This window comes from Drosophila nasuta, chromosome 3 (assembly GCF_023558535.2).
Source record: "Drosophila nasuta strain 15112-1781.00 chromosome 3, ASM2355853v1, whole genome shotgun sequence".
Taxonomy (NCBI): domain Eukaryota; kingdom Metazoa; phylum Arthropoda; class Insecta; order Diptera; family Drosophilidae; genus Drosophila; species Drosophila nasuta.
Window position 1 is genome coordinate 221011 of NC_083457.1, and position 26630 is coordinate 247640.

The following is a 26630-nucleotide window of genomic DNA, read 5'->3' on the forward strand; positions in this document are numbered from 1 at the left end:
CTAGTTATACACACTATATCGCATTTATTCGATTGTTTATTGGTCTCTTGTGCCTTATTATTCGCATCTCGACTCTCTCTCTCTCTTTCTCTCTAGAAGAGACTTAATTGAGTTCATCATAAGCACAATCTCATTTATATGCATTAGACATTTGTTTATCAACTCTCGCAATCCTTTAACAACAACATCAACTACATGAAATCCCAGTCTCGCACATTAAAAGCAAAACTAAGCAGCACACTCACACACACATACTCGCACACATAACGAGCGCATCTGCCACTTTGATATATATCACTCGTTTCCTAGACGCTTTTGCTTCTGTGACGCAAGCGCTGACCAAAAAAAAAAATAAAGAAAGAAAAGAATGTATAAATTGGTAGCCAGCTTTGGCTGCTGCCTCTGCTGTCGTCAAACTGGCTGAATGGCACACCAACACACACACACTAGCACACTCATCTACTCTCATACAATTGGCCTGCTCAATGGCTGTGTGACAACTCTTCCCTCTCTCCCTCACTCTCTCTCTCTCTCGCTGTCTCTATTTTGCCCTGTGCTTACGCTAATGTAAATATTTTCTCTCTGCTTCGCCATCGTCGTCGCAGTCGTCGTCGTCGACGTTGTCGTTGTCGTTGTTGCCTTAATTATATATGCAAGCGACCGGGCGCCCGAGAGTATGCTTTAAAATCTGTCAGGCGGATGCTGCCATTCTGATGATGATGTCATTGTTTATTGATTTGTACGTGCAATCTATGCTAGTGTGTGTGTCTCATTTTTACACGCTGTCCGTTTATTTTTGGTATTCCACTATTCACTAACAGCAGCAGCTAAGAGAAGAAGTGCTCACAAAAACACAGCTAAATCTCTATTCTGGATGCAAAGAGTATCTCAGAGTCGTGAATACTCGCATCGCATTGAACATTGTTTCTTTTGACTTGTTCATTAACAAATTTGTTCGCAAAGCATTCTGTCACACACAGAGCCGCACTCATTCGCACTCACACAGCCAGAGACTGACAGCCAGACGGACTAACGGACGGACAGACAGACAAGCACATTCTCTTTGTGGGCGTGTGACGTGGGCGATGCCGTCGCTTACAGTTCATTTACTTTCACCCAAATGCAAACGCCCCGCATTTGCTTATGCAAATTGAGTTGCGGCTAATTAACTGGAACTGCCGCAGGCAAAACGCGTCCTTAGGCGCACTCGCCAGGACATGCGGCCACCAAGATACACACACACACACACACACACACACACATACACACACACTCACACACACCAACTCAAGAAGGAATACGAACAACTACTACAATAAAATAGCAGCCAACAATGACAGGCCGAGAAATGAGCATTCTGTCATTTTATGTGTGGGCCATTTGCGACCTTGCAAGTAACAAAAAAAAAAGAAAGGAGGAACTGTTTCATGTTCTGAACCGCTGAGCAAATGTCAAATGTGCCCTTTGTTGGACAACGCACAAATCAACAACAACAAGCAAGTTATTATAGTCCCTACAGAAACGCCAAAAAATGGGCATGTATTGAAATTGGAAATAAAATATGCATACGAGTATGTACTTATACATTTTTTTGTGGGTCATGGCAGCAAAGAACAGGCCCAAAAATGGAAATGCAAGGACACTTAGTCTTCGAGTTACTTCAGTAATTTTTAAAGTATATCTTTTATTTTTCTTTTGTATAGTATGATTCATAATATTTAAAAATAAGTAATTCAACAAAAGGTGAAGCAAGAATTGGAATATTAAATATTTGTTGTAATATGAGAAATTTATTATACATATGTTATTATTAAATTCGAATAGCTTTTCGCAAAGTTGAGAAGCAGGGTCTTAATAGCTTCGGTTACCAATATTGTATTATATTATTATTATTATTATTATTATTATTATTATTATTATTATTATTATTATTATTATTATTATTATTATTATTATTATTATTATTATTATTATTATTATTATTATTATTATTATTATTATTATTATTATTATTATTATTATTATTATTATTATTATTATTATTATTATTATTATTATTATTATTATTATTATTATTATTATTATTATTATTATTATTATTATTATTATTATTATTACTTGTATCTTCTATTATTACTTAATTGCTGCAAACTATTCCAATTTGATATTTAGCGAATCCACAATCTGTGTAAACGTTATGAAATATTTTTACTTAGTTGCTTAAGAACAAACAAATACTCCACATTACTTAGTACGATATACTTTAAAAATCCCTTGAAGAAAGAATTAAATATAGAATGCGTTTAAGCCATATTATAGCTGCTATTTACAAATCAAATGCATGTATTTCCATAAATCAAAGCAATGTCATCTGTCTGATATGCGAAGCGAGTCAAGCGCATTGAATCCCTGACTTTGCGTATCAATGCCTGATTATTGAGACATTGTAGCGCACACATCAATACAGATACATAATAACATCAGAACGTAACCTATTCTGCAGACAGCCTGTCGTCGTTGTCCTGGATTGCTGTCGTCTTGAGAAATTTTCCGTAGCGCACAGACAGCGCGGCTGCAGCAGCCCACGCACATGAAAGGATACCGCAAACCTATCTCACACACACACACATACAAACACGGGGAGAGAGAGCTCCAATAACATTCCAACTAATTTGCGTAATATTTGAAAGACAAGCGAAGGCGAAGACGAAGGCGCGTCCCAGGACAATGGCAAGTAGATGAGCGCGCAGTGCCCACTCGAAGTTGTTACTCGAATTACAAATTAAATCAACAAAAGTGAAAACCAAAGGCGTGCGCGGACACACACACACACTCAGCAAGGACATGTCAAACTACGGCCATATAAATGAGTGTTCTGTTGTGTTGGGTCTGTGGCCTGTCCGGCAACAGCTTCGTTCTGATGGTCGTCAGCAGCAACAGCAGCAGAAGTAGAATGAACCCCCCGGGGTGTAGTTACTAAATTAGTGGGAAAAACACACGTCGCATGCACACACCAAGGATCATAAATTGCTGATGTGTGTGTGTGAGAGAGTGCGTGTAAGTGTAAGTGGTGAAATTATATATAAAAAGAAAACGCGGCCATCAAATGAATGCCGCAGAGTTTTCCATGGAAAAGGATAATGCGACAATGAGGAAGCTGTCTTTGTTGCAGGCAATTTCCCACACTCACACAGTCACACGGTAGCTAGTGGCTTTGGTCAACGCAGGACACCCACAGGACACACACACAGGACTCCTGCAGCTGAGTTCTCACCGCAATGACAGGCGTCAGACATGCCACATGTCCGACTATATGTGTGTGTATACGCGCGTGTGTGTGTGTGATCAATTTCAATGTAAACACTTGAAATAACAATTGTAATTTTTCTAACTAGTGCAAAGTGTGAAACGCCGCCGCTCGACACCCGATGACAGTTGATGACGTTATTGCGTCGTCAATAGGGCACAGAACACACATGTTGCTTGCCTCACACACACACACACACACACACACACACACACTTAGAATATATTCAAATAAGCACAGCGCAGTCCAATTGTAATGTGGGTCGGGCGGAGTGCTGTCAAGGTTTTCTCTCTCGCCTTCCTCACTCACAACACGCCCTCCACACATTGTGCGTACACGAAGCGAAGAAAATTCCAATGAAAAGCACCCAGTGACAATTGGCGTAACTACAACAACACAACAACAACAAAGCAATAATAACGAGAGGAAGAAATTGCGCAAACATGCGCATAAAATGAAAATTCATTGATTGTCTTATTGAATTTGCGTTCTTCCATAACGAACCAGAGTTTCCTTTCGCATTCGCATTCCATTTTTGGCATAATGAAACGCCATTTAAATAAAGTTTACAATCGTTTTTGCTTATTTATTTTTCCTGTTGCGCTTGGCAAAGGTGTCTGCGAACAGTTTTAATCAAATTCGATTGGTTGCTTCAATTTCCAAAGGCTTTTATACTGTCAGTTTACAATGGAAGTAACTTATTAATATCAATTAAATTCAAATGAAATTGGAAACTTATTGAACAGCAGGTCCTTATACTCGCCACACAGAGGAAGAAACTTATGTAATGGGCAGAAGGCTAAACAATTAAGTTATTTTAAGTGGAAAATATTTTATACCGCAAAAAACGGTTCCAGCTGTAATTGACTGACAATCTGTTTATATCTTGTATATCGATATACTCCTACATTCTGGTATATTCGGAATACAAGACAACAGTACAAATTATTCCAGGAATATTTTGATTTGTATCGATATACCACTACATTGGAAATATACCATAGTGTACAAATTATTCCATAAATATATTTCACACTATGGTATATTTTGGATGTAATAGAATATCAATAAACCAGATAAAGCTTTCGATATATTTTAGTATTTTTACGATATACAGCAAAGTTTTGCTGTTATTGAACATGTAGAAAACGGGTTTGTCACAGTCAAATCCAAATCCACCTAATATTAGCTGCAACTATTTTTGAATACTGAATTATTAATAAAAAAATTTTGTAAAAATGGTTTAAATTGATACAAATAAAATAAGATTGAATTTGTATCAAATATATATCGAAATTACATTACTACTAATAAAATTCCGAAATGACAAAACTATATTAAAAAGCAATCAAAGCTTAAAGTACTACTATTATTATAATTATATAGTTCGAATGATGAATATTTAATTATACGTGTAAACGATGTGTTAGATGTCCAACACTTTACCAATTCATTATAAATACATCGCACCGCCCAGCAATGAAAACCAACGAAAAATTGTTGAAAATTCAGCTCATTTTAATTAGTTCAATGACACTCCCTACACCTCTGCTCAATTGCGTCGAGTTTGAGATTGAGGCTGAGACAATAGCTTGGCATTTAGCTCATGGCCATATAAATTATGTCATTAAACTTGAAAGTGATAATTAAAAATTAAAATTGATTACATGGCGCAGATGAAGTGGGAGATTTAGAGTTGCCAAGTTGCACATCCCCAATTCTCAATTTCAGTTCCACTTCCACTTCTAGTTAACTTGAATAACATTCTGTATTCATGGCGACCATCAAAACTTGTTATAAAGTAATTTAGCAAAGGCTGAAACGCCAACAAGCCAGCCAACCAAAGTGATTAACAGACTCTGACTCTGGATAGGACAAAGTTAGCAGACCAAAGTAAAGAGTCGGTGAATTGTACTCGAGCACAATGAAAATTGGGCAAAATGGTTCACAGACAATGCGACTAATTTGCTAAATGCAATGGCCGAAAAGTTGGACGTTTCACATTCCTTCCACCCACCTCAATCCACTTCAGACCACCTCATCCAAAAATAGCCAAATAGTTGTAGCAAATTATAAGGGTAGAATTTCTCAAATATTCGCGATTCGATCCGCAACTTTTTCCAGTTGTGTTGACAAATGATTTACTGACAATCTATTTAATGATAGATGATTGTTGATTGATAACCCGACGGCCACGCACACAGTCTATGGCTAAAAGGATTAAATTCCAGACGCATGACGCCAACGCACTGCAATTGTAACCCAAACTCGTCCAATGTCCGTTACACACTTCCCTTCCCCACGTTTCCCCTACATACACACTCGACAACAGAAAGTCTGAAGTCTCTGAACTATGAATTATGCAAGCGCCAGACAGTTCCGTGAGCTATCCAAATATAGTACATTCGTTCTGGCAGCAATCATATCCGAGTACGTGAATAGCAAAGAGTGAGTGAGAGAGAAAGAGATAGAGAGAGACAGAGCGACAGAACAAAACAAAACAAAGCGATGATATAAATGTTGGAACAAAAATAGAGCGCAAATAGAGCGATTAGTGTATCTATCCTTTTGTGGGGCGGGGGTCAACGGAATGGGCTCGACCCAAAATAAAAACAAGTCATACTCATAACTAATAACTGAATCAAGAGAATTGTAAGCGAAGTACGTAAACACGTCAGGGTCAAGTGGAGATACTCACAGCACACAATAAATGATGAAAACCAACTGGAATATAGGCACTAGACACATATAGTATGAAACGAATACGATATTATGGTGGGAAAAGCAATGCATATGAATATTATTAGATAAACTTGTAAAAACTTTCTAGATTATACTTGTTTTCCATTATCAGATAATTGTTTAGTAACAATTAATGTACAAAAAATAACATATATTCCTGATCTATTGATATTGATAAGAATAATGAGTTTATAACTCAAAGTGAAACTAAATAATGTGACTTGACTGTCAGTTTTCTAATGACAAAAGTGACCAAGATAATCAATGAAATTAAATTACCATAAATATAAATATGTGAATTGAATGTTTTTGAATTTGGTTAAGAATCAATTTTTCTTATATACTATGTTAAGTCTGTGTTCAATACAAACGAGGTATTAGTATATCCTAATTTATGCTTAGATTGTATTGAAATGTATCATTATCTATTTATCAACAATAGTTCCCTCTAAAATTCTTAAATTTCTTTTCAAACGTGCTACTAACTGAAAACTAAAACGGGTAGAGAATCAGATTCTTTCACTAAATTAATCGCATTACTCAAAAACTTCGAAATTGAACAAGGTTTGATAAATCAATACGATTTTTTTAAAAGTGCACTTCTTCAGATTTCTATATACAGATATAAAGTTAATTAAATTTTGATAAACATTAAAAACGATAAGCATTCGATAAACATTATGGGAATACAAGTGAATCTACTTTGAAGGATAAATAAGAAATTAATTCCAAGCAATATCGGGTGTTCGTTTATCGCTGTTATTTGATTTAAATATGATATTCTGTACAAATTCTGGAATTACTTTAAAAATGTTTTCTGGACTGAGAACCATTCGAAGAGATGATGTTGATGGATGAAATTATATTTGGAATATATATAACAAGTAGTTTTTTCTTATACAATCACTCCCCTCATTGAGTGAAGTATTATGTATATCGTTTATATCCTCATAACTTAACAAATCGGTTAATTTCACATTAACCCAAAATAGTGTGAATAGATTATAATTGCAAACGGAATTATATCTTCAGAAAAGAATCTTTTTACCAACATTGAAGCGGATCTGAGTCAATCTGCCTTACATTATTCTTTTCAATATAATATATCAATAATATGAAAATGGAACTCACCGATTTGTGGTACATCGTATTGCCGTTGGCCACGCGGCGTGCGCAGCATTAATTGGCTTGCGATGCTGTGGGAGACTTGCGGCGACGTGAAGCCACCGAGTGATCCTCCAGCACTGCTGCCGGAACGCTTGTGATTGGGATGCATTAATTGTTGATCCGATTCCTTCTTATTCTGCTCCTGCTGATGCTGCTGCTGTTGCGGTTGCTGAGCATCATCAGTAGCTGTTGCTTCAGCTGATGCTGGTTTATCATGCGACGGTTTGTTTTGCTGTTGACTGCCTGCAACGGCGTTATCATCGCCGTTATCAATCTTGCCAGCAATCTTGCCTGAGCTTAAGCTTCCGGAGCGCGTTGAAGCCTTCAGATGCTTGCTGGCCGTGGCCTCTGAGTTGGCCAGCGCCAGTTTACCGCGTTGCTGCTTAAAGTGTTGTCCAAAGATGTTGCGCTGCAGATTTGGCTGCTGTTGCTGTTGCTGTTGCTGCTGTGGTTTTACAGCCTGCCCCTGCGCCCGCTTCCTGGCCCACTTCTGCTGCATGCGAATATTGTAATTGCCACTGGCATGGGATCTCGAATTGGCCTTAAGTGGGGCATCGTGTTGCTCCTGCTGCTCGAACAGTTGCTGCAACGAGTCGGGCGCAGTATGCTCCAGCTGCTCCAGAGTGCGATACGGATTCTCCGGCAGCGCGAGTGGCTCTTCCTCCAAGCCATGATACTGATAAGCATCCAACTCGCGCAGCAACTCTTCCTCGCCCACATGCGGCTCCTCGGCAATCGATTCCAGCTCGGAGAAGTCGTCAAAGTCACCAAAGCCATGTAATGGCTCATACTGTGCTTCGCCCTCCAGCTCACGCTCCGTCGGCTGCACCACCCGGCCGTAATCGTACTTCACGGGACGTCTGCCGAACTCCCGCAGCTCCTCGTAATCCTCATCGGCTGCCATTGGCGGCGGCGGCTGCTTTTGCACGCTGCCAAACATAAAGCCACGCGCCGCCTGCTGCAGCAGGGCCGGATAGTCGCCGACATCGAGATCCTCGCTGGGCTGCATTTGTATGCGGCCCGCAATGATCGGTCTGCCATGATGACCAGCGGGCGCCACAGGACTCTCGGCCGTCTGCTTGGCTAGGCCGAGCAGCATTAGGCGCTCGCGTTCCAGTTGCGCCATATCCGCAATCTCCTTGTTCAGTCTACCTGTGGTTGCCTCAAAGGCAGCCGCAGCAGCCGAACGATGTGCATCGGATCGGTGGCCATGATTGTTGCTGCCGGGCCCGCCGCCAGGTGGCGCTCCGCCGCCCGCATGTTGATGCTGCTGTTGCAGTTGCTGTTGCTGCAACGGTTTTTGGTGCTGCTGCTGTTGTTGCTGCTGCTGATGTTGCTGCTGCTGTTGCCAGGCACTAGCGGCGCTTAGCTGTCCGCCATTTGAGCCGGGACCGGGACTTGTTTGCTTCTCGCCATTGCCGCTCAGATGCAGCGCATAGAGGCCGCCGTTGATGAGCAGCACGCAGACCAAAGTCTGTGCGAGCGAGAAGAACATTTTCTTTTTGTTGCTTTGGCGCACTTTCTCAATTAAACGGCTTATGATGGCGACTGTTCTCTAAATGGTCTGGGTTGAAATGAGACAGCGATAGATGTGAGAGATAGAGAGTGAGTGAGACAGTTGTAGCGATCAGAAGTGGGAGCAAGCAAAGATTACTTGTTGTTGTCGTTGCTGTTGTTGCTCGGTTTTTATTTTCACTTTTAGTTCTTGTTGTGCTTTTTCCGTTTTCAGCGTTTGTAAGTCTTCAATGTCTTCATGCTCGCTGCTCAACACTGCGCGCACGTAGCGCTTGCCATTGCACAACACTGGCACTGCACCGTTACCGTTCTAGTTAACGCGCGCGTTGCTTTTGCGCCGTTCGCTTCGCTAAGCTCTCGTTCGATGCGTGCTGAGTGCAGAAGTGTGTGTGTATGTGGCTGGGAATGTGGGTGTAGGTGTGAGTGTAGGTGTGTGTGTGTGTATGAAGTTGCCTTTAGACAAAATCAATAATCAATTGTCTACTTTCAGGCTGAAGTGTCTGCTTCTACCTCAACTTCCACCTCTGTAACAGGCCGTATTGTTTGTTGAACTTTGTTGGCCTTTGTCGACAGAGTCGCAGACCGTTAGACAGTCGGACAGGCGGAACACACGCACACACACTCGCCGAGATAAAAGTAGAGCGAGAGCGAGAGAGAGAGGGGGAGCTACTAGTTGCTACACACTACACACATGTGCATAGATTTAAATATGTATGTTTCGTTCAGCTTATAGTATGAAATCTCCGCCGTCGGCACTTGTCTGTCTTGCCTCTGTCTCTGTCCCCGTAACTGTAACAGTAACTGTTTCTATCTCACGTCGCGTTTCTCTTGCGCTGGCACGGAAGTCACTTGCGGCTGTCTAAGAATCTATCTCCGGCGGCTTGCTGTGTTTATAGCTTCCCGTTTTTATATTCGTTGCTTTGCCAAATTGGATGCTTTATGCCATATATGTTATATTGACGACCAGACGACCAGTTTTAGCTAACACGGCACTTGGGTTACGTTACTTAGAGTTGAGTTATTTCACTGCTTTTTATTTGCTTCGCTTTTCTGCTTTATTCTTATTTCTTTTTTTTTTTTTTTTTTTTCGTTTGTAGCGTTCACACCGTGTTCATAAAAATGCAAAAGAAAATTTGTGTATAATTTGTATATTTTATAGTTATAACAATATTTCTTGGTATTGTTGTTGTTTTTAATAATTATGTGTATATCTTACTTTTTTTGTTTTTCTTTAAAGGAACTTGTTAGCACTTTTTCAGCGCTCAGCTGCGGCACTTTTATTTTGGTTTGAAATACTTTTTCTTATTATTTGTTTCACAAATTTTGCAACATTTTTTTCTTGAATGCTCTTTTGGTTTTTGAAAAATTTTCAAAAATTTGTATGGAATTTTCTTAAGGGCGATTTTATAAGGAAAATAAGTAAGTTTGCACTTTAAAAACTTGAATTTTTCATGTTTATTATTTTTTAACGAATTTCACTTGATTGCTTGCTGGTTTGTTGTTGTTGTTTTGTTGTTATGGTTGCTGATGTTGATGTAGTATCTTTTATTTTTGGTGTGTGGAGTCTTATTTGATGTGAAAACTTTTTTCTAGTGTGTTTCTGTTCAACGTTCCGCACATATGAACCGACGAGCAAGGACTCGTCGTATCGTCTCAGCAGGTTTTGCCTGTTTGTCTGCCTTTTGCTTGGAAGCCTGACGCGGTCGCTGCTGCTGCTGCCGTCACTAGCTGCGACGTCGACGTCGACGTTAATGCTGCTCTCCTCAAGGCGTTTCGTATTTCAACTTTATAGATGGTCATACACGTCGCGGTCTACTCCTACATGTGTGTGTATATGTGACTGTGTATGTGTGTGTGCGTCGTTCGAAATCGTGGTCGTGGTCGTCGTGCGAGGTTCGTTGTGCATTCGTTTCGGGCAATTTTACTCGTTGTTGTTGTTGTTCTTTTTGGTTTTGCCCGTGCCTCGAATTTCAGTTGTCCTGGCCGCTGGCTGCTGTGTCTACTGCTGCTTCTGGCTGTTGCTGCTCTCTGCTGCTGCTGTTGCTGTTGCTGCTGCTGCTGCTTGCTTCCTGTGCGTTTACTCAGTCGACGGACAACGAGCACGAAACGACATTTACGTTTGTTCGCTTAATACTGAGCGCACCGCACGCTCAACCACTTGTTTTCAAGCCAAAGCCAAAGCTGAAGCTGTAGCCGAATCTGAAACCGAAGCTCCAAAGCAATGCCGAAGTCACAGCGACGCGTTGCTGCGTCATGTGTAGAGTTTTTTGCCAAATAGAGCGACACCAACAGCAACAGAGACAGTGCTAGAGAATGAGAGCGAGAGCGTGAGAGAGACAGACTAAACAGGCGAGAGAGCGCCGCCAAAGCGAAGGAGAGATAAACGGAAACGAGAGTAGAACATTTCGTTCCGAATGTGCCTATTATGCCGGCATCTCCCATATGATGTCAATTTTGCTTGTTGAGGGGCAAAGCGCTTCGCTCGAATTTTCGCACTTGGACTTTGGTAATAGGATTTTCCTATTTTCCCAAGTTTTGTGGTTTAGCTTGCTAATTGAATGCATTGCGGTTAAACCCGAAATTAAGTCTTAATCATAAACAAATTGGGGAGTTCTTGCACTGCAAGGGAAAATCCTTTTAGGAAAATATAATGAGTGGTGAGCACAGGAATTCCACAATATGTAAAGATTCCAAGTCGAGTCTGACTCAATGAAAATTTATGCATTTTCTATTTAAAAGTTGTTAGCTATCTGTAAACATTATCCAATCAATACCAGATCTGCTGCATTAAGAAATACCAGAAATTATCTTGCATATCTTAGTCTAGTTATACAAGTGCTTTCCCCCTAACAAATCTCCGCTTTCGACCATCGAGTTCGAACAACGATGACGCCCACATATTTGCCACAGTTGTAAGAGCACGCACAACAACACCATCATCATCAGGCACAAACATTTTCCTACTCTAAGCAATGAGAACATGAATTGCTGGCATCGCATAGTGAGAACCGAATGGAGCCGAGAACGATGCCCAGCTTACCATGAATGAAGGAGAACAACACGAGTCCTCGGGCATGCATATACATATGGTATATATATATATGTTATATATATTATGCTTATACTATGCAAAAGATCATCGTCATCGCTGTTAGTTCTGATTCTGAAACTGATTCTGTGTATGTGTAGTATGTATGTAAGTGTGTGTGTGGCTCATCTAAAAATCATCAGCCTGAGAGGAAGGCAGGGCCTTCTGAAGTAGTTTTGGGGCAGGTGCCTGCCAACATCGTCGCCATCGACTCGGCTCGCTGTTGTCGTCACGATGTCTGCGGCTTTTACGTTTTACGAGCATACCGAACAAGTTATAATATAGTTTTATGCCAGATGAGCTTTAGCTAGCATCGCTCTCTGTGAATGGTTATGGAACTGGGCAATTTGTTGTCCTTGGGTTTTCTATTCCAAATTTTCAAAATAAAAATAGTTACCTATAAGAAATATTCAATCTTGAAAGCATCTTTTATTCTGAAATTCATCGTATTATTATATTATTTTTATATATTATTTACAGTCATTATCAGAAAAATGATAATTATTATCATATACTAGTTAGGAACAATTTCGAAATTGTTTAAAAACTTTTTAAAATAAAAAATTTGAGATTGTTTTATGCCAATACTACTATAATTTAAAGTTAAATTTGTGGAGTATTAATTGTCAAATTCCACAAAAATTTAAATCCATACAGCTTTGATCCTGCACTATTTAGTATTCCGAGAGCTAAACAAAAAGCCGGCTTCAATACATAATTTGTTGCACAAAACTCTCCATAGCAGTGAAATTCTACACATCTAGAATAAAGAGGCAGCAAACAGCTGAGTGTACTGAGCGTCGCAGCAATTCTCCCAAACCCAAGCCCCAATCTCACGCCCACTTCCAGAGTACATCGCCCACCGCCCAACGCACATCGCCCTGTGCCCTGTGCGCTGTGCGCTGAGCCTAGTGGCAGCTCATAAACAGTCCTACCACAAGCGAAATGCAATGGCTGGGCCATGGCAGGCAGGCGGATGGAGTGACAACAGGGAGACAACAACAGATGATTCGGACGAGAGTCGGCGCACTAAGGCAAACCGACGCGACGGCAACGGCAACGACGACGACAACGACAACAGCAGCGACTACGTCAACAACAAAAAATCGAAGTTACGAGTTTCATTGAACAAACAGCGCTCCATAGTTGGGGAAAGCATCGAGTGTACGGCATGGAGACATTACCGCCTGACTGGCGACAGCCACGACGTCGACGACCACGACAACTACGGCGACTCTTGTGCTCTTTCAATGAGCGAGCTCAACAACTACAACAACAACAGCAACAACGACGACGACGAAGACAACTGAGCGACTCGACTCGACTCAACTCGGCGAGTGGACAGCACAGAACGAGGAAGAGGTAATGGGTGCGCCGCAGCTGCACGATGATGACGCCTACGCATATTTGTGACGTAAACACAAGTACGAGTGCTGTTCGGCTCAGTGTGTGTGTGTGACTATGCGTGAGAGACTTCGTGTATGTGTATGTGTGTTTCCATTGTCTTTGGCTTTGACACCTTGACTGTCCACTCATTATAACTTTTAGGCTCGTCGCATGAACAGCTCTCCAAAAAAGACATATTCAGACATCTGATATTCAGATATTTTCTATTATTATGCCAATCAACTTGCTGAACGTACTTTTTTTACTAAATAAATATTTATATTTAAAGCTGAGGGATTCAATTAAAAGTTTTTATTTACTTTTTTTTTAATAAAAAAGTTGTTAATATATAATATAAAATTTAGCTATTACAAACATTACGCATTAAACATAACAATATAACAAGAACATTTTGGTTTTTAATTTAAGAACACTTAAAGTCATTTAATAAATTGATAAATTTAGTATACATTTTAATCTTTCTTTTCCAATTTGATTCGTTTGATCATTGGCGTCATTCAAAAGTACCTAACGCTTTTAGTGTCAGCTAAATATATTCGATGAGTTCAATTAAATTATAAATAACTTTTACAACACCGGAAACAGGGTGAAAAGACGTATTAAAATTTTTTTTCTGTGCTTATAAGTATGCTACGGTATTCTGTTACTGAAGTTGACAATTTTGTACCGGCAGATATCAAGTTGTTTGTCCATTATAAAACGTGTCTTTACTATTTATGTTCAAGTTGCCGCTTGATGGCAACTTTACGGACTTCCGCCATGAGTGCCTTTCGCCATTTCCATTCATTCTCAGCCGGCAGTCGATGAGTTGAAGTTCCTTTCCCAACGCGTATAGCTCGGTACTATGCACAATGGGATAAATGTCCATTTGTTTTAATTGATAAACAACTTTTATCACTCAAACAAAGAAATTATATTATTTTTTTAATATTATGTTAGTTAATATTGTCTTTAATGACTGAATGACCGATTGATTAACTGGTTGTATTACAAATTTAAACTATACTAAAGTTCATATAAAAAGCCTTTGATTTTAGAATCAAAAGTTTATTTAAATTTGAAAAAAAGAAAACATATGTTAACATAAAACAATAAATATATGTAAAAGCAGGCTTACTCGTGAATGATGCCTAGCTCGGCTAAAAGAACCGCAACCGTATTTTAATTAGCCAATTGCTGCATAGAACGAACTAGTCTTAGTTTGCCTTAAGAAATTTACATTACAACAACAAACCAACGTAACGTAGTGACAACGAAAAAAATTTTTAAGACAAGCTCGAATATGAATATATATTTGAAAATAAATAAGCAAACCAATTCAAAAATAAATCTTTGGAAATTGCTTATTTATTCAGAGTTATTAAAAAAAAGTATATACATATTTTAAATAAATGTTGACCAGCGTAACTACTATTTTTTTTTCATTTTATATTTTAAAGTCAATTCAAATTCATTAACAACTAAACCAATATAAAGTGGATGCCTCGATTAAATTGTACACACAATTTTTGTTTCCATAATGGTTAATAAGAGATTTAATACGAACGGAAGCTATATCGGAACAATAGGAATATACAGGTTGCAGTTTTCAAAATGTGTACTAAGTACTTCTGATTTTAGATCCATTCTTACTATTACTCTGATGCTTAAAAAATATGAGTTGACCCACAGTGCTATATTGCAACTGTCGTTGACATTGAATTTCTACAGGATGACACCTAAAAATAGGCAAGCAGCCGAGTTTTTTTGTATTTCATTTCATTTCGTTATTCTCTTTTGATATTTTGCTTTTTCTATTCAAGTTTAGCAACAGCCAAACAGGAAATTGCATAAAATGTGCGAGACGCTGCCAAGAAAGCAGCCATTGCCGTTGATTAAAAATTGAGCAGCAGCAAATAAATAAATAAACAAATATGTACAATCGACGATATATATTATATGTATATATGTCTGGTCGAAGAGTTCTCTGCCCACCTAGTTGCCCGTTGCTTAAATCTGTTTGCCAACGGCAACGCCGCACAAATAAAATCAAACTTCAAGGGTCACTTCCGCTTCAAATAGCAAATCGGGTTTCTATCTACGCCTCGGTTCTGTTCTGCGCCTGATTGTGCGATGTCCACAAAACACACAAAAACAAAAAATGCGCGTCCAGAAATGAAACAGAATAAGCTTCTCCGCGACTCAACTCCGACTCGACTCCCAACAACGCCACGATGCGAATAATTTTCTTAAATTAGTTTCCGGCAAAAATGTCCTCGCTCTGTGCTTTTTCAAGCCGCCACTTGTTTTGCCGCGCTCAACTGGAAATATTGACATTTCTGATTTTGCCCAGAGTCCTTCAGGCAAAGCCCCATTCACCGGCCAGGCCAGGCCGGGCTGGGATGCCTGTGCTCACCTACCTACCTGCCACGCCCCGTTTGGCATTGAAGAGTACTCGTTTTTCCCGAAAATTATTTGCGATGCTGGCAACGCCGCTTAGCAAAGCCTCTGGAGCCTGAGAAGTGGCCATTCAAAGAGGCTCAAAGTCCTCGGCACTCAGCAAGGCGCTGAAGGATAAATATCAATGCATTAGTGAGGCAATAATCCGACTGATCGGGTTTGCCAGGCTCTGTTGTCCAAAATATATTATTCATTAATCAACATCACATTCAAGCATTCATATTCCAATTTAACAAATTTCCTTATACATGACATATGAATTGCTAATGGAATATAAATTATTTATTAATCATCATCCGCATTTAAACATTTGAAACATCAAAATAATTTTGCAATAAGGATAGTATTTTTCAGTATATAAGTATACAAAAATACTATAAAATGTACATAGTATGAACAACATTTAAAGAGCATTTACAATATCCGACCGATGTCTATTAATGTGCATATAAATAGCATTGTGGTTAATTTATGATATTTATATGACTTTCATATTGTGGTTAAATTTAAAGGTTTGTTCATGCATACGATATTTGATTTTCTGGCGTCAGCAAAGCCACAAAATTGAAAATGAAATCTGGTTGAAGGAAGTTGAAGTACACGCAATTAAATGAGATACTACCGATGGGCAATCGGTTGACATTTTAGTAGGAGGCAAAGGGTATTTTGAGGAGCTACTTTGATTTGCCGTTCACTCGAGTTAATTGGAAATTATTGCGCTATGTTGAATGTGAGGCTGTTAGGCGGTTGTCATGGCTAACGCCCTTGCGTTGGCAGCCTCAAAAATTAATTAAACTTTAGATAAAGAGGAGCAATTTAAAATGAAGTGAAATGAAATGAAATGTAATGAGAAATCAGAAATGAGAAATGATTGATCGCAACGTCATCGCTGACATTTGCAGGCAGCATTTTTTGATGTTGATCCAATTAACATGCCACCAGCAATTAGGTTACAGATTTGCGTCAAATCAATGCGGCAATGCGCCAATACCCCAAGATATCGTATAGTGTGTTAGTCCGTGCCACCACCCATCGATAAGCAGTGGGAAAATTATAGCGTACTTAACTGCGCCGTCGTTGTCGCTGTCGTTGTCGTTGTCGTCGTCGGCCACAACAAATGTCATTTTGATTACTCGCACGCGCCGTGAGCACAGTTTGTTTATTGATTTCTCTCTTTGTCTTTTTCTAATATAGCTATTTGTTGATATATCCATAATGGTGAAATACGCACTCCTTGCTAGCCTTCGATAGCCTCCCATTTGCCACACTTTAATCGAGCCATTCACATGCTTGTTTATATATATGTGAACCTGGTTAATAAAGAGCATAAATGCATAGAGCACAAGTGCACATTGGAGCTAAACACATTTTTGGTTCACGCTTTTAACTATAATTGCAGTTTATAGTTTGTTTAACCACTGTCCTTGCAATGTTATTGATTATTGAATGCGTTGACCTATACTCGCAGCTACAATTGAATGGACACTTGTCGTCATTAAAAACAATCCACTCGGACTGTAAACGTCACTTGGTGCAGCTTTTTCGGTGCCATCATCATGGGGTTATTTGAATGAAAAAGGCTTAAGGATGGTATATAATCTATATATGTATATACATATATTCATTCTTGACGAGTTCAAAGCACGAACTTCCACTAAAAACGAAACGAATGAAAGACAAAGTCGCTACAATAACACACAGGCTAAATAGACCGACAGTTCATGGTCATGTGACATATGCCATATATACATATGATATATATATATTATATATATATTTGTATGTTAAGCCCTGGTGTCCCGAACTGCACTCAGCAGCTCTTGGCTCAACTGATTTATAGCTCGACCCTCAGCCTGAAGCACTTGGCACTCAAAAACTTTGCCTTCCAGTTAAGTTAAATTTGTTCTTGGCGGCGGGATGGGGGATCGCACTGAGCGCGTAACAGTTGACATTGAAAACAGCATTAAAATATATGAGAAACTGTTATTTTTAGATAACTTTGGGTATACACTCGCACCACAGACTGTAACCGAATTAAATGCGTACAACGCGACGTATGCGTAATGTGTACAAAAATAACAATTAAATGAAGCTGAGAGTGTAAATAGAGAACTTTTCCAAACTCTAATGAATTATGTATTAATAGAATAGACAAATGGCTATAAATAACTTGGAGCACAGTGACTTGTTGAAGAGGTTGCCCTACTTCATACCACTTAAACAATAAAGTTAATCAATACAAGTAGATAGCAAATTGTACACACAGTTCTTAATAGTCTGTGCTCACATGCAAATAAGTTCTAAGAACAATAAAGAATACAACTTACATTTATGTTTTAATCAGTGACTTCTGCCGAAATGGTATAAACGAGCGAGTCAAAATAATCTATGCTATCTATGTATGAAGGAACTGAACTAGTTCACCTTATTTACTCTTGACTTTTGATCTTTAGTTAGTGCTGGTTCACATATTCCATTTGTTATTAGTTGTACTTTTTGCGGTTGGGTCTTTCACCATCGCCCCTACTTTAAACTGGTGTGTAAGCACTTATTATTATATAAACATTATACATTCAAATCAACTTACGAAACTGAATAGAATTCTATTTGTTATTAAAATAATCATATAGTTAATATTAACAAGTAAGAAAGCTACAGACGATTGCGCTCGATTGTGAGATACTCGCTACCCATTTGAATAAAAGCAAAATATTGCATTAATATTCTTAAAATATACAAAAAATACTACAAAAATACTAAAAATATACCAAATTGTATATTTTGAATATCTATATAGTACCGCATTCAAAATATACCACAATATACCAGATTTTTGCCCATACAAAAGTATTTCTTTAATTACTTCGAAAATTTATTTTTATATTTATCTGATCGGAACCAAATTTTCAGAAATCATAATTACTATAGTTATTATTGTATATACAAACAAATTCGCTTGCTTTTCGATTTTCGTTTATTTGCGGGGGTGGAAGTGGGCTTGGCAAAAATTTGAAACCAACTTCATCACAGACGGACAGACGGACATGGCTATATCGTCACGGCCGTTGACGCTGATCAAGAATATATATACTTTATAGGGTCGGAGATGCCTCCTTCTACCTTCTTTCCTGCCGGCACAAAGTTATAATACCCTTCTACTCTATGGGTAGCGGGTATAAAAATTAAAAAAGGTGGCCTACTTTGGTTACAAAACGAACGAACGACAAACGAAATGAAAAAAACAATGAGCAAAAATAGTATATGGAGTTGCCACATTTAGCAGTATTTGTTTACTTCTAGTCTATTATACTAGTCTATAATATGATACATTTATCTTAAATGATTTTCATATTTTTTAGGTAACCACATAATAACTTTTAGCATTATTTTGGTATTTATTCGGAATTAAAATTGCGATCTCAAGACAAACCGATGTTAAACTTCACTTGCCCATGTTATTTATGTGTAACTAAAATACTTAAAAGCCATTCTATTAAACTACCTGATTTTTTGTAAGTTTGGGTTTCAATATGTACTTGGGCAGGGTACGAAATTATTTAGATAGTTATTACAATAATATAACCTTAATTGTTGCTCATTTGAATTCAAATTTCCCGTGTATATTTTTTCTTGCCTATAATTTAACTTTTACAGTTGCCCATTACTCGGTTGTGTAGGAAGTATATTTTTCCCACGCAATAATCATCGGCTTGGTGTAGACAAAGAAAATAAAATTGAAAATTGAAATTAAACCCACTCAATTTGTCTAAAAAATAATGCCGCCAGCAAATGTCCTATAATCTAGTTATGAAATGCAAATAAACAACACACTAGAATACATATTATTTTTATTTGAACTTGTCTTTTTACACAAAATTAAAATAAGCAAGTACGAAGTTGAGTGTACTCGACTTTGACTTACCCGATACCCATTTTGAAAAAACCAAACATATGAACATGAAAATATACCGAATGTATATACGGAAAAAGTACTTAAATATATTTAAGGCTTTGTGTTGTATATTAAAATAGTTCAATACTATAAATATACCATATAGTACAAAACATACACAATTTTCAGCCAAAGTACTTAACACCCGATCGGAACCAAATTTTTGTCTGCACCAAAATAACATTAAAGAGCTGCTGTCGAGTGTACACGACTTTGTAATATTCTCTACCTATTTTGAACATTTTCACTTTGGCATAGCTTAAATAACAGATTCTATACTAATTTTATCAAATAGTTGGATAATTTAATTATTATTTGTACTATGAACTTGTGGACTTCAGATCTTTGTTAACTTTTAAAAATATTGATTTAAGAAATTTGAATTAAAAATAGAATTTTATTTACATTTTCAATTATTCCCTAAAATAATGACCAAACTTTTATTTCAAATTCAATTCAAGTTTGAATTAGGATGGCAACAGATGATTCGCCATTAAAAAAATCGATGCCGAAAATTTCAAGTTCAAAACATGGGAAAGACAGGCTCTCCACATATAGTATTTTTGTTATTTTTATTTCGAGCTTACCCTTGGAAAAGTTTCTCTCACGCGGCCTCTCTGCAGTTGGTGCTTAATCGAATCACTGCTGCTGCTGGTGCAAGGACAATGCTCAGCTGCGCTTTATGCAAATCCTGTGGTCATTCTGGTGCAGTGTTTGTTTTAAGTAATGCAGAGTGGAGACAACACGCTCGACTCTCGACTGTTTGGCATACAAATGAAAATGAGAATGAAAATGAAAAAAAAAACAAAAGAAGATGCTTGGTTAGGCCTTGCCTGCCATTCTTGTTCTCACTTTCTCTCTTATTTGTGTACGCAGTGAGCTTTTGTCTGGCACTTAAGGACGATGAGCAATGAAAATGTAACTGTAACTGTAGCATTTCATTATTGTCATTATTATCGTTGTAGCAGTCTTTTGTTTGCTTTTTGCTCGGCAACATCATCGGTTGGCTGGCATTTTGATGACGTTGATGAGTTTTATATTCATTTCTAGCTGCCTGTTTGTTTATTTGTTTGCCCGCTTGATTTGCTGTTGATGACGTTCATCATACTCTCAAAAACTTTGATTCTTTTTCTTTTTTTTTTGCAAAGGCTCAAAAACTTTTTTATTTGGTTGTCATGCTGTCGACAGCAGCGTTGTTGTTGCTGTTTGTTGTCAACTTTACTTTTGTTGTGTCATAATTTTTTTCGTCCTCCCTCTGCCACAGTGTTTTTTTTCTGTGTCCACTCGCTAAGTCGGCCATCAAACTAGGCTCAATTCCGTAGGCGAAAAACTTTTGATAGAGAGCGTGAGAGAGTGGAGTGGGGATCGTTTAACAACTTTTTGTAATAGGCCCGACTAGTCATTTACTCATCAGGCTTGTGATGTCACGCCGCTTTGCATTAACTATAAACTCACCGGACTGTCCAGCAAAATTAGCATATTACGGCATATTTGTCCTCTGGCAGGCGGGAAGCACACGCCCACACTGACAGCTTCATAAATTACGCCCACGACGACCCTTTGCCTTGGCTTCTGCTCTAGCTTCTGCTTTAGCTTTTGCCTTTGACGTGGCCATCAGAGTTGACTTTGCCATTCAAATCAATGGCCAAAAACTAAAGCAATTACGGCAACAACTATATGATACATAAATGATAAACAACGACAGCAACAACAAAATAATAAAGCAAACAACTTACAACATAATTCAATTTGAGCAAGGAGCTCCACCCCACCGTGGGGTAGACACGTATTTTTGAGTATAAAATGAACTCGAGTTTAATAACGAAAATCAAACACAAAGCGCGAACATCGATATTTTCATAATAAGAAACATTGTAGGTTTTTAAAGTTATTTATTTTACCGAAAAATTGGTTATATAGATAACCTTTGATTATTTATTTACATATTGATAATATGTATAATAGTACAGTTTGATTAACTTAAATAATACTGCTTCCTGCTGACGACTAAATTCGTTACAACTGACGACTGCTGCTGCTTTTGTTCTACTTTTGCCGACTGACGATCTATTTCATACGACCTATGATCTTCTTTGAAAAACTAATGATCTACTACTGAAGACTGATAATACCGATAGCTTAGTGCCTATGGACTTGCTAATGCCAACCGATACCGTAGGTTCTGTCGTATAGTCTCCACCTCTGTTATATGTACATATATTATTTATTTAAAGTTGTTCTGGTTGTTTTTGAAACATTGTTTACATCGATAGTGCCAAAGATATTTTTCCATCACTAAATAGACGTATTTGCTAATTTTCCACACGTTTCAAAAGTTTAAATTTCTTAGCAATAAATAAGCCTTGAAACACATAAAATAAAATTCGAAATATCCTTACTTTTCCCATAGTAAACAACCGAAAACGGCAACCGACGCCCTTAAAAGTAGGCAATGCTTTTTGCAACTAATCACATAGATCATTATAAGTAAATGTTTGAGTACGACGCGTCGTGGGCGAGGGCGTGTCTTTGTCCGTGTTCACGTTATTAGCGTTGCTAAAGAGCATCGATAGATGAGACCCCGAAATAATAACTCAACTTGTGGTTAGCCTAAATGTCAAAATGTATTTAAGTATGGCTGTCAGTAACCTTCTTATATTTCAACATTCTACATAGTATTTAATTTTTTTTTTTGATAAAGTAAAATAAATTTTTGGAATGTATAAGACCGAATTCAATCGCTGAAATGCTGTCGGTTTTCCGACTGAGTTCGTTTTGTTCTATCAACCGATGAACATTTTTCGGTACACACTTATTAAATATTTATGTTCGAATGTCTCTGTGTGTCTGTGAGTGTGTAAGTGTATGTGTTTGTTCTGTGTGTGTATTCCTTAATGCCTGACTTACCAGCTGTTGACATTGTCCTGGCGGCATATTTATCACATTTATTTACTTAACTTCTCAGACGCCTCACTCATCTCTGACGCCTTCGCTGCCCCGCCCTCTTCCTCTCGATTAGCCAAAATATCCTGTTGGGCTTTGCTTTCAGCCTGGTGCATTATAATCCGTTGCTCAATTTCGTGGGCAAATACAATATTTGCACAGCTTTCGATACGCAACACGTGCAATAATATTAGCCCAGGGCCCCTAAAAATAGGCGACAATAACTTATTTATAGGCATTTTGCATTTAACAACTTGTTTGTTTTACACACAGACTCCTCGCCCTTTCCCTATTCCGAATGCCTTCCCATCGAGTGGGTAATTGACAACTTGAAGCTCAACTGACAGGCGATTTAATTAAAGCAAACTGCGCTCGAGTGCGTTCGGCATTAGACTAATCCCGTTAGTTTTAATTGGCCATGTTTATCACACACACACTTCTATCTGTAGTATGTGTGTGTGTGTGTACTTACAAATTGCAATGCCCGAAAACTTGTGCGAATTGCCATTCGCCAGCTTTGGTGTCAGGACACAAGCACACAGCAGGACACTGGACACAAAGCTGTTAAATACGAGTCGCTTAACGGCGACTAATTGACAATGGTTTTCTGTGTGTGTGTGCGAGTGTCTGTGAGTGTGGTTGTGGCTTTCTCTGAGCAACTAGAACAGAGCCACGCATGCTTAACGCTTAAATTATCTGTAAATTAACTAATTCAGCTCAAAAGCTACACACAAGCAAAGTCGATGTTCTACTCGAATGATTTCCCACAGTCTGTTGTACTCTCCCTGTCCTTCGCTCTCTCTTTCGACCTCTGTCTGTCCCACTCACACAGCTTGTCATTTGGTGCGCATCCTTGCTTTGTCTTTGGCTTCCTCCGTGTCAGTTTCAGCCTTCAGCATAATTATTAATTACAAGCATAAGACCAAGCAAACAACACACAAATACTCATTCACCACAAACACACACCAACACACACACACATACGCACACGCTGCAGCGCTTTGAAGACAATGGTAACCAAAGTGTTCACACTTTAATCTAACATCAATTTAGATATTGCCCCGTTCCCTGAAAAGTTGCCACAACACGAACAAAAAATCGAAAAACTTCAGGCAAAACCTCAAAGGGGTACAAGAGAGGGCACGGCGAGGAGGAGGCGTTAAGGGCAAGGCAAAAGGAGTGTAAGTAGAGTGTGTTGGTCAACCACTAAGTGTGTGCTGAAATGTTTAGAAACTTTTATGGCGGTTTGTCATAATTTTACGAACACGTTTCGCACATAAAATGTGTGCGAGCCCGTGTACAACGTGAGCACAGACAATGGAGGTAACCCATATACACGTTATACACTTGCCTTCGATGATATATAGCTAGATGTCCTATGATATTAATGTGGCAAAGTGTAAATTAAACTATTTATTGATATAACTTACTAACTATGATGGCTGTTTATAGTGGAAGCTTGCTTAACTTATTGCCATGGGATGAAATGGTTGTTACACATTAAGAAGGCATCTTCGACCATCTATTATAACGAGTATAAAAGTTACTTTTCCATTATTTTTATACAAATAAAAGGTTGTTATTTTCGTTTCGGTCCCCAATTTATGAAACAGAGGTGGAGGCTAGTCGATAGACCCAATCGATATCGGTTGGCATTAGCAAGTCGTGTGAAGTAGATCATCAGTCGTCAAAAGTAGAACAGAAGCAGCAGCAGTTGTCAGTAAAAAACGAAATTAGTCGTCAGCAGGAAGCAGTATTTTTTAAGGTAATCACCTATTACACCTATTATCAATTCTTAAATTAATTAAGCAATTATTAAATAATTATATAATCAATTATTAAATAATTAAGGATATCTATATAACCAAATTTACATTTATATACGAGTATTATGGATACGTATATGTACATATATTTGTTTAAAACATAATGAGGTGATGTTTTTTTTTTTGTCTGAATGGCTGATGGCTGACATTCATTGACTGAATCAACTCACAAATATGTAAACAACATAATTACATGGTGTACAAAACTCAACCAAAGGTTCCATTTCAAATAAGTTACTATCAATCGGGCTAATGTAAAAATGAAACGTCTTTTTTTTTTGCAATCAAGTCGCAAACATATTGTTGAGCTACTAAGCTTTATACAATATACATTGTATGTGAGTCGGCACTCAATGTTCTACAAGAAATAATCAATTTCCCTGCATTTAATTTATGTCATCATCCTTTATATAACCTAAACATCGTATATGACTTCACAGCAATCTATCTGACTATCTATTTGACAAATAGAATTCCAATATAATAATAGTTGCCTAATTCCAGATACTTTTGCACCCAGACCGTGTTACTAACATGTAATACCTGAGAGTCCGCCAATCTCTCATAAGATGCAATATAGATTGCATATGCTGTCAGCACTTTGCTGTCAATCTAATCGCAGTAGCCTCATGTTTCATATATATATTATATAACTTCTGTACTATCTAACAGAAAGCATATTTCCATATTTGAATAATTGAATAACTTATTCCCAATCAAGAGAAGACCACAGATGGCAATGCATTTCATAAGTATATATGTATATAGATTACCTGTATGCATCTTGTCAAGAATTATCTTGGGAGTCGTTGCCTCCGCTATCATTTCACATCGGCTGTCAACGGCAGTCGACTGCATTTGATAGTGGTAATCGTTAGATAAGAGGGTCATTGGGTGTGGCTATCGATTGGCAATTTAAATATTATTTACGGCCAAAGCTGTGGACACAAATAAATATAATGAGGGGAAATATGCCTTAAATGAAATTTATTTTATTTATCAACTACATCATAAATAAGCCAACACCCGCGCCATGTGGCGTCGGCGGCGTCTGAGTGTTTTATTATTTAGTTTTTTTCCTTTTTGTATGTATTACAAAATACGCTGAAATGTCCCCAACAAAAATAGAAGAATATGAAGATAATATGCATGAGTATGTATGTACATTCAAAATGTATAAAATAAAATAATGCTTTTGGCAAACTCGACAAATTTCCATTTGTAATACAAAACGTTTTCGGGGGCGTTTGCAGCCATTTGCCAGTCAATGGCAGAACCGAAAAGAAATAGAAAAAAAGTCGATAACTTCTGCATATGAATGGAAAGAAAGTCACTCTCTGAGGAAACGTATAGCTCTGTCTGCCCACAAAATGCACACATACTAGTGTGTACCACGCTGCGTATGTGTGATATTTCTTTAGGCCGCCACAAGCCGCGACCTTTTGTGGAGCGACTTTTGAGTGCAATAACTGCAAATTCAATTGATTGAAAAGCAATTTGTTCGCTTCGAGGCCCCCATCGAACCCCTCGCACAAGACATATGTGGCCATGTGGGCGGCAGCTGCCACGCCCCAACCACAATACACTGGGCGCACTAAACCATAAATTATGATGACAATAAAAGCGCATATCTAACTATTGTGAATTGCTTTGCACACACACACACACACACACACACACACACACACACACACACACACACACATACACACACAAACACATGCCGACCAGCATTGCAATGGCAAAATGGCCTTTTGTAATGGCTTCCCCCCCGCTGTGGATACGTATTTCCCGCCTTGCCCGTTACCGCGGTGCCTGCACCGCCCGCTGTTCAGATGACATTTTATGCAACATTCTGTAGCAAAGGGTCGCGCATTTTATAGCTTTTATTGACAGCAGCATGTGCGGCTAGGTACGACGACTACATACATAAGCCACGAATCTAGAATTCACGAAACCAAGACTAGACTCCACCAACCGCAAATGCAAGTCGCCGTCAACCTTAAAGACTACTTTCATGACCTTTTGCTGACAGTTAATGCTTAAGTTGATTTCCATTTTAGAGGTATTTTTAAGTTCACGCACTTTCAGCTGGCAAGCAGCGTTGTTAAATGATATTCAATACATTTACAATGTTTGCTGCATATTCATTGAATAAAATCTATGTAGAAATTGTCTGTGCAATGAATTTATTTATTTTAGAAAATTGACAACTTCCACTTGAGCATCTGCTATGATCGTAGG

General features: G+C 38.3%; 1 protein-coding gene across 5 annotated transcripts in view; it reads right to left on the reverse strand.

Annotated features, from left to right (window-relative positions):
• Nucleotides 1-10849, reverse strand: part of LOC132789265 (uncharacterized) — a 56762-nt gene extending 45913 nt beyond the window's left edge. For 4 of the 5 annotated variants that reach the window (XM_060797169.1, XM_060797170.1, XM_060797168.1 and 1 more), the window contains exon 1: nucleotides 7181-10849. In XM_060797169.1, coding sequence (XP_060653152.1) covers nucleotides 7181-8711 — 1531 coding nt within the window. In that variant the 5' untranslated portion in view covers nucleotides 8712-10849. The remainder of the gene's footprint in view (nucleotides 1-7180) is intronic. The other variant, XM_060797171.1, reaches the window with a different exon arrangement.
• Nucleotides 10850-26630: the final 15781 nt, after the last annotated feature.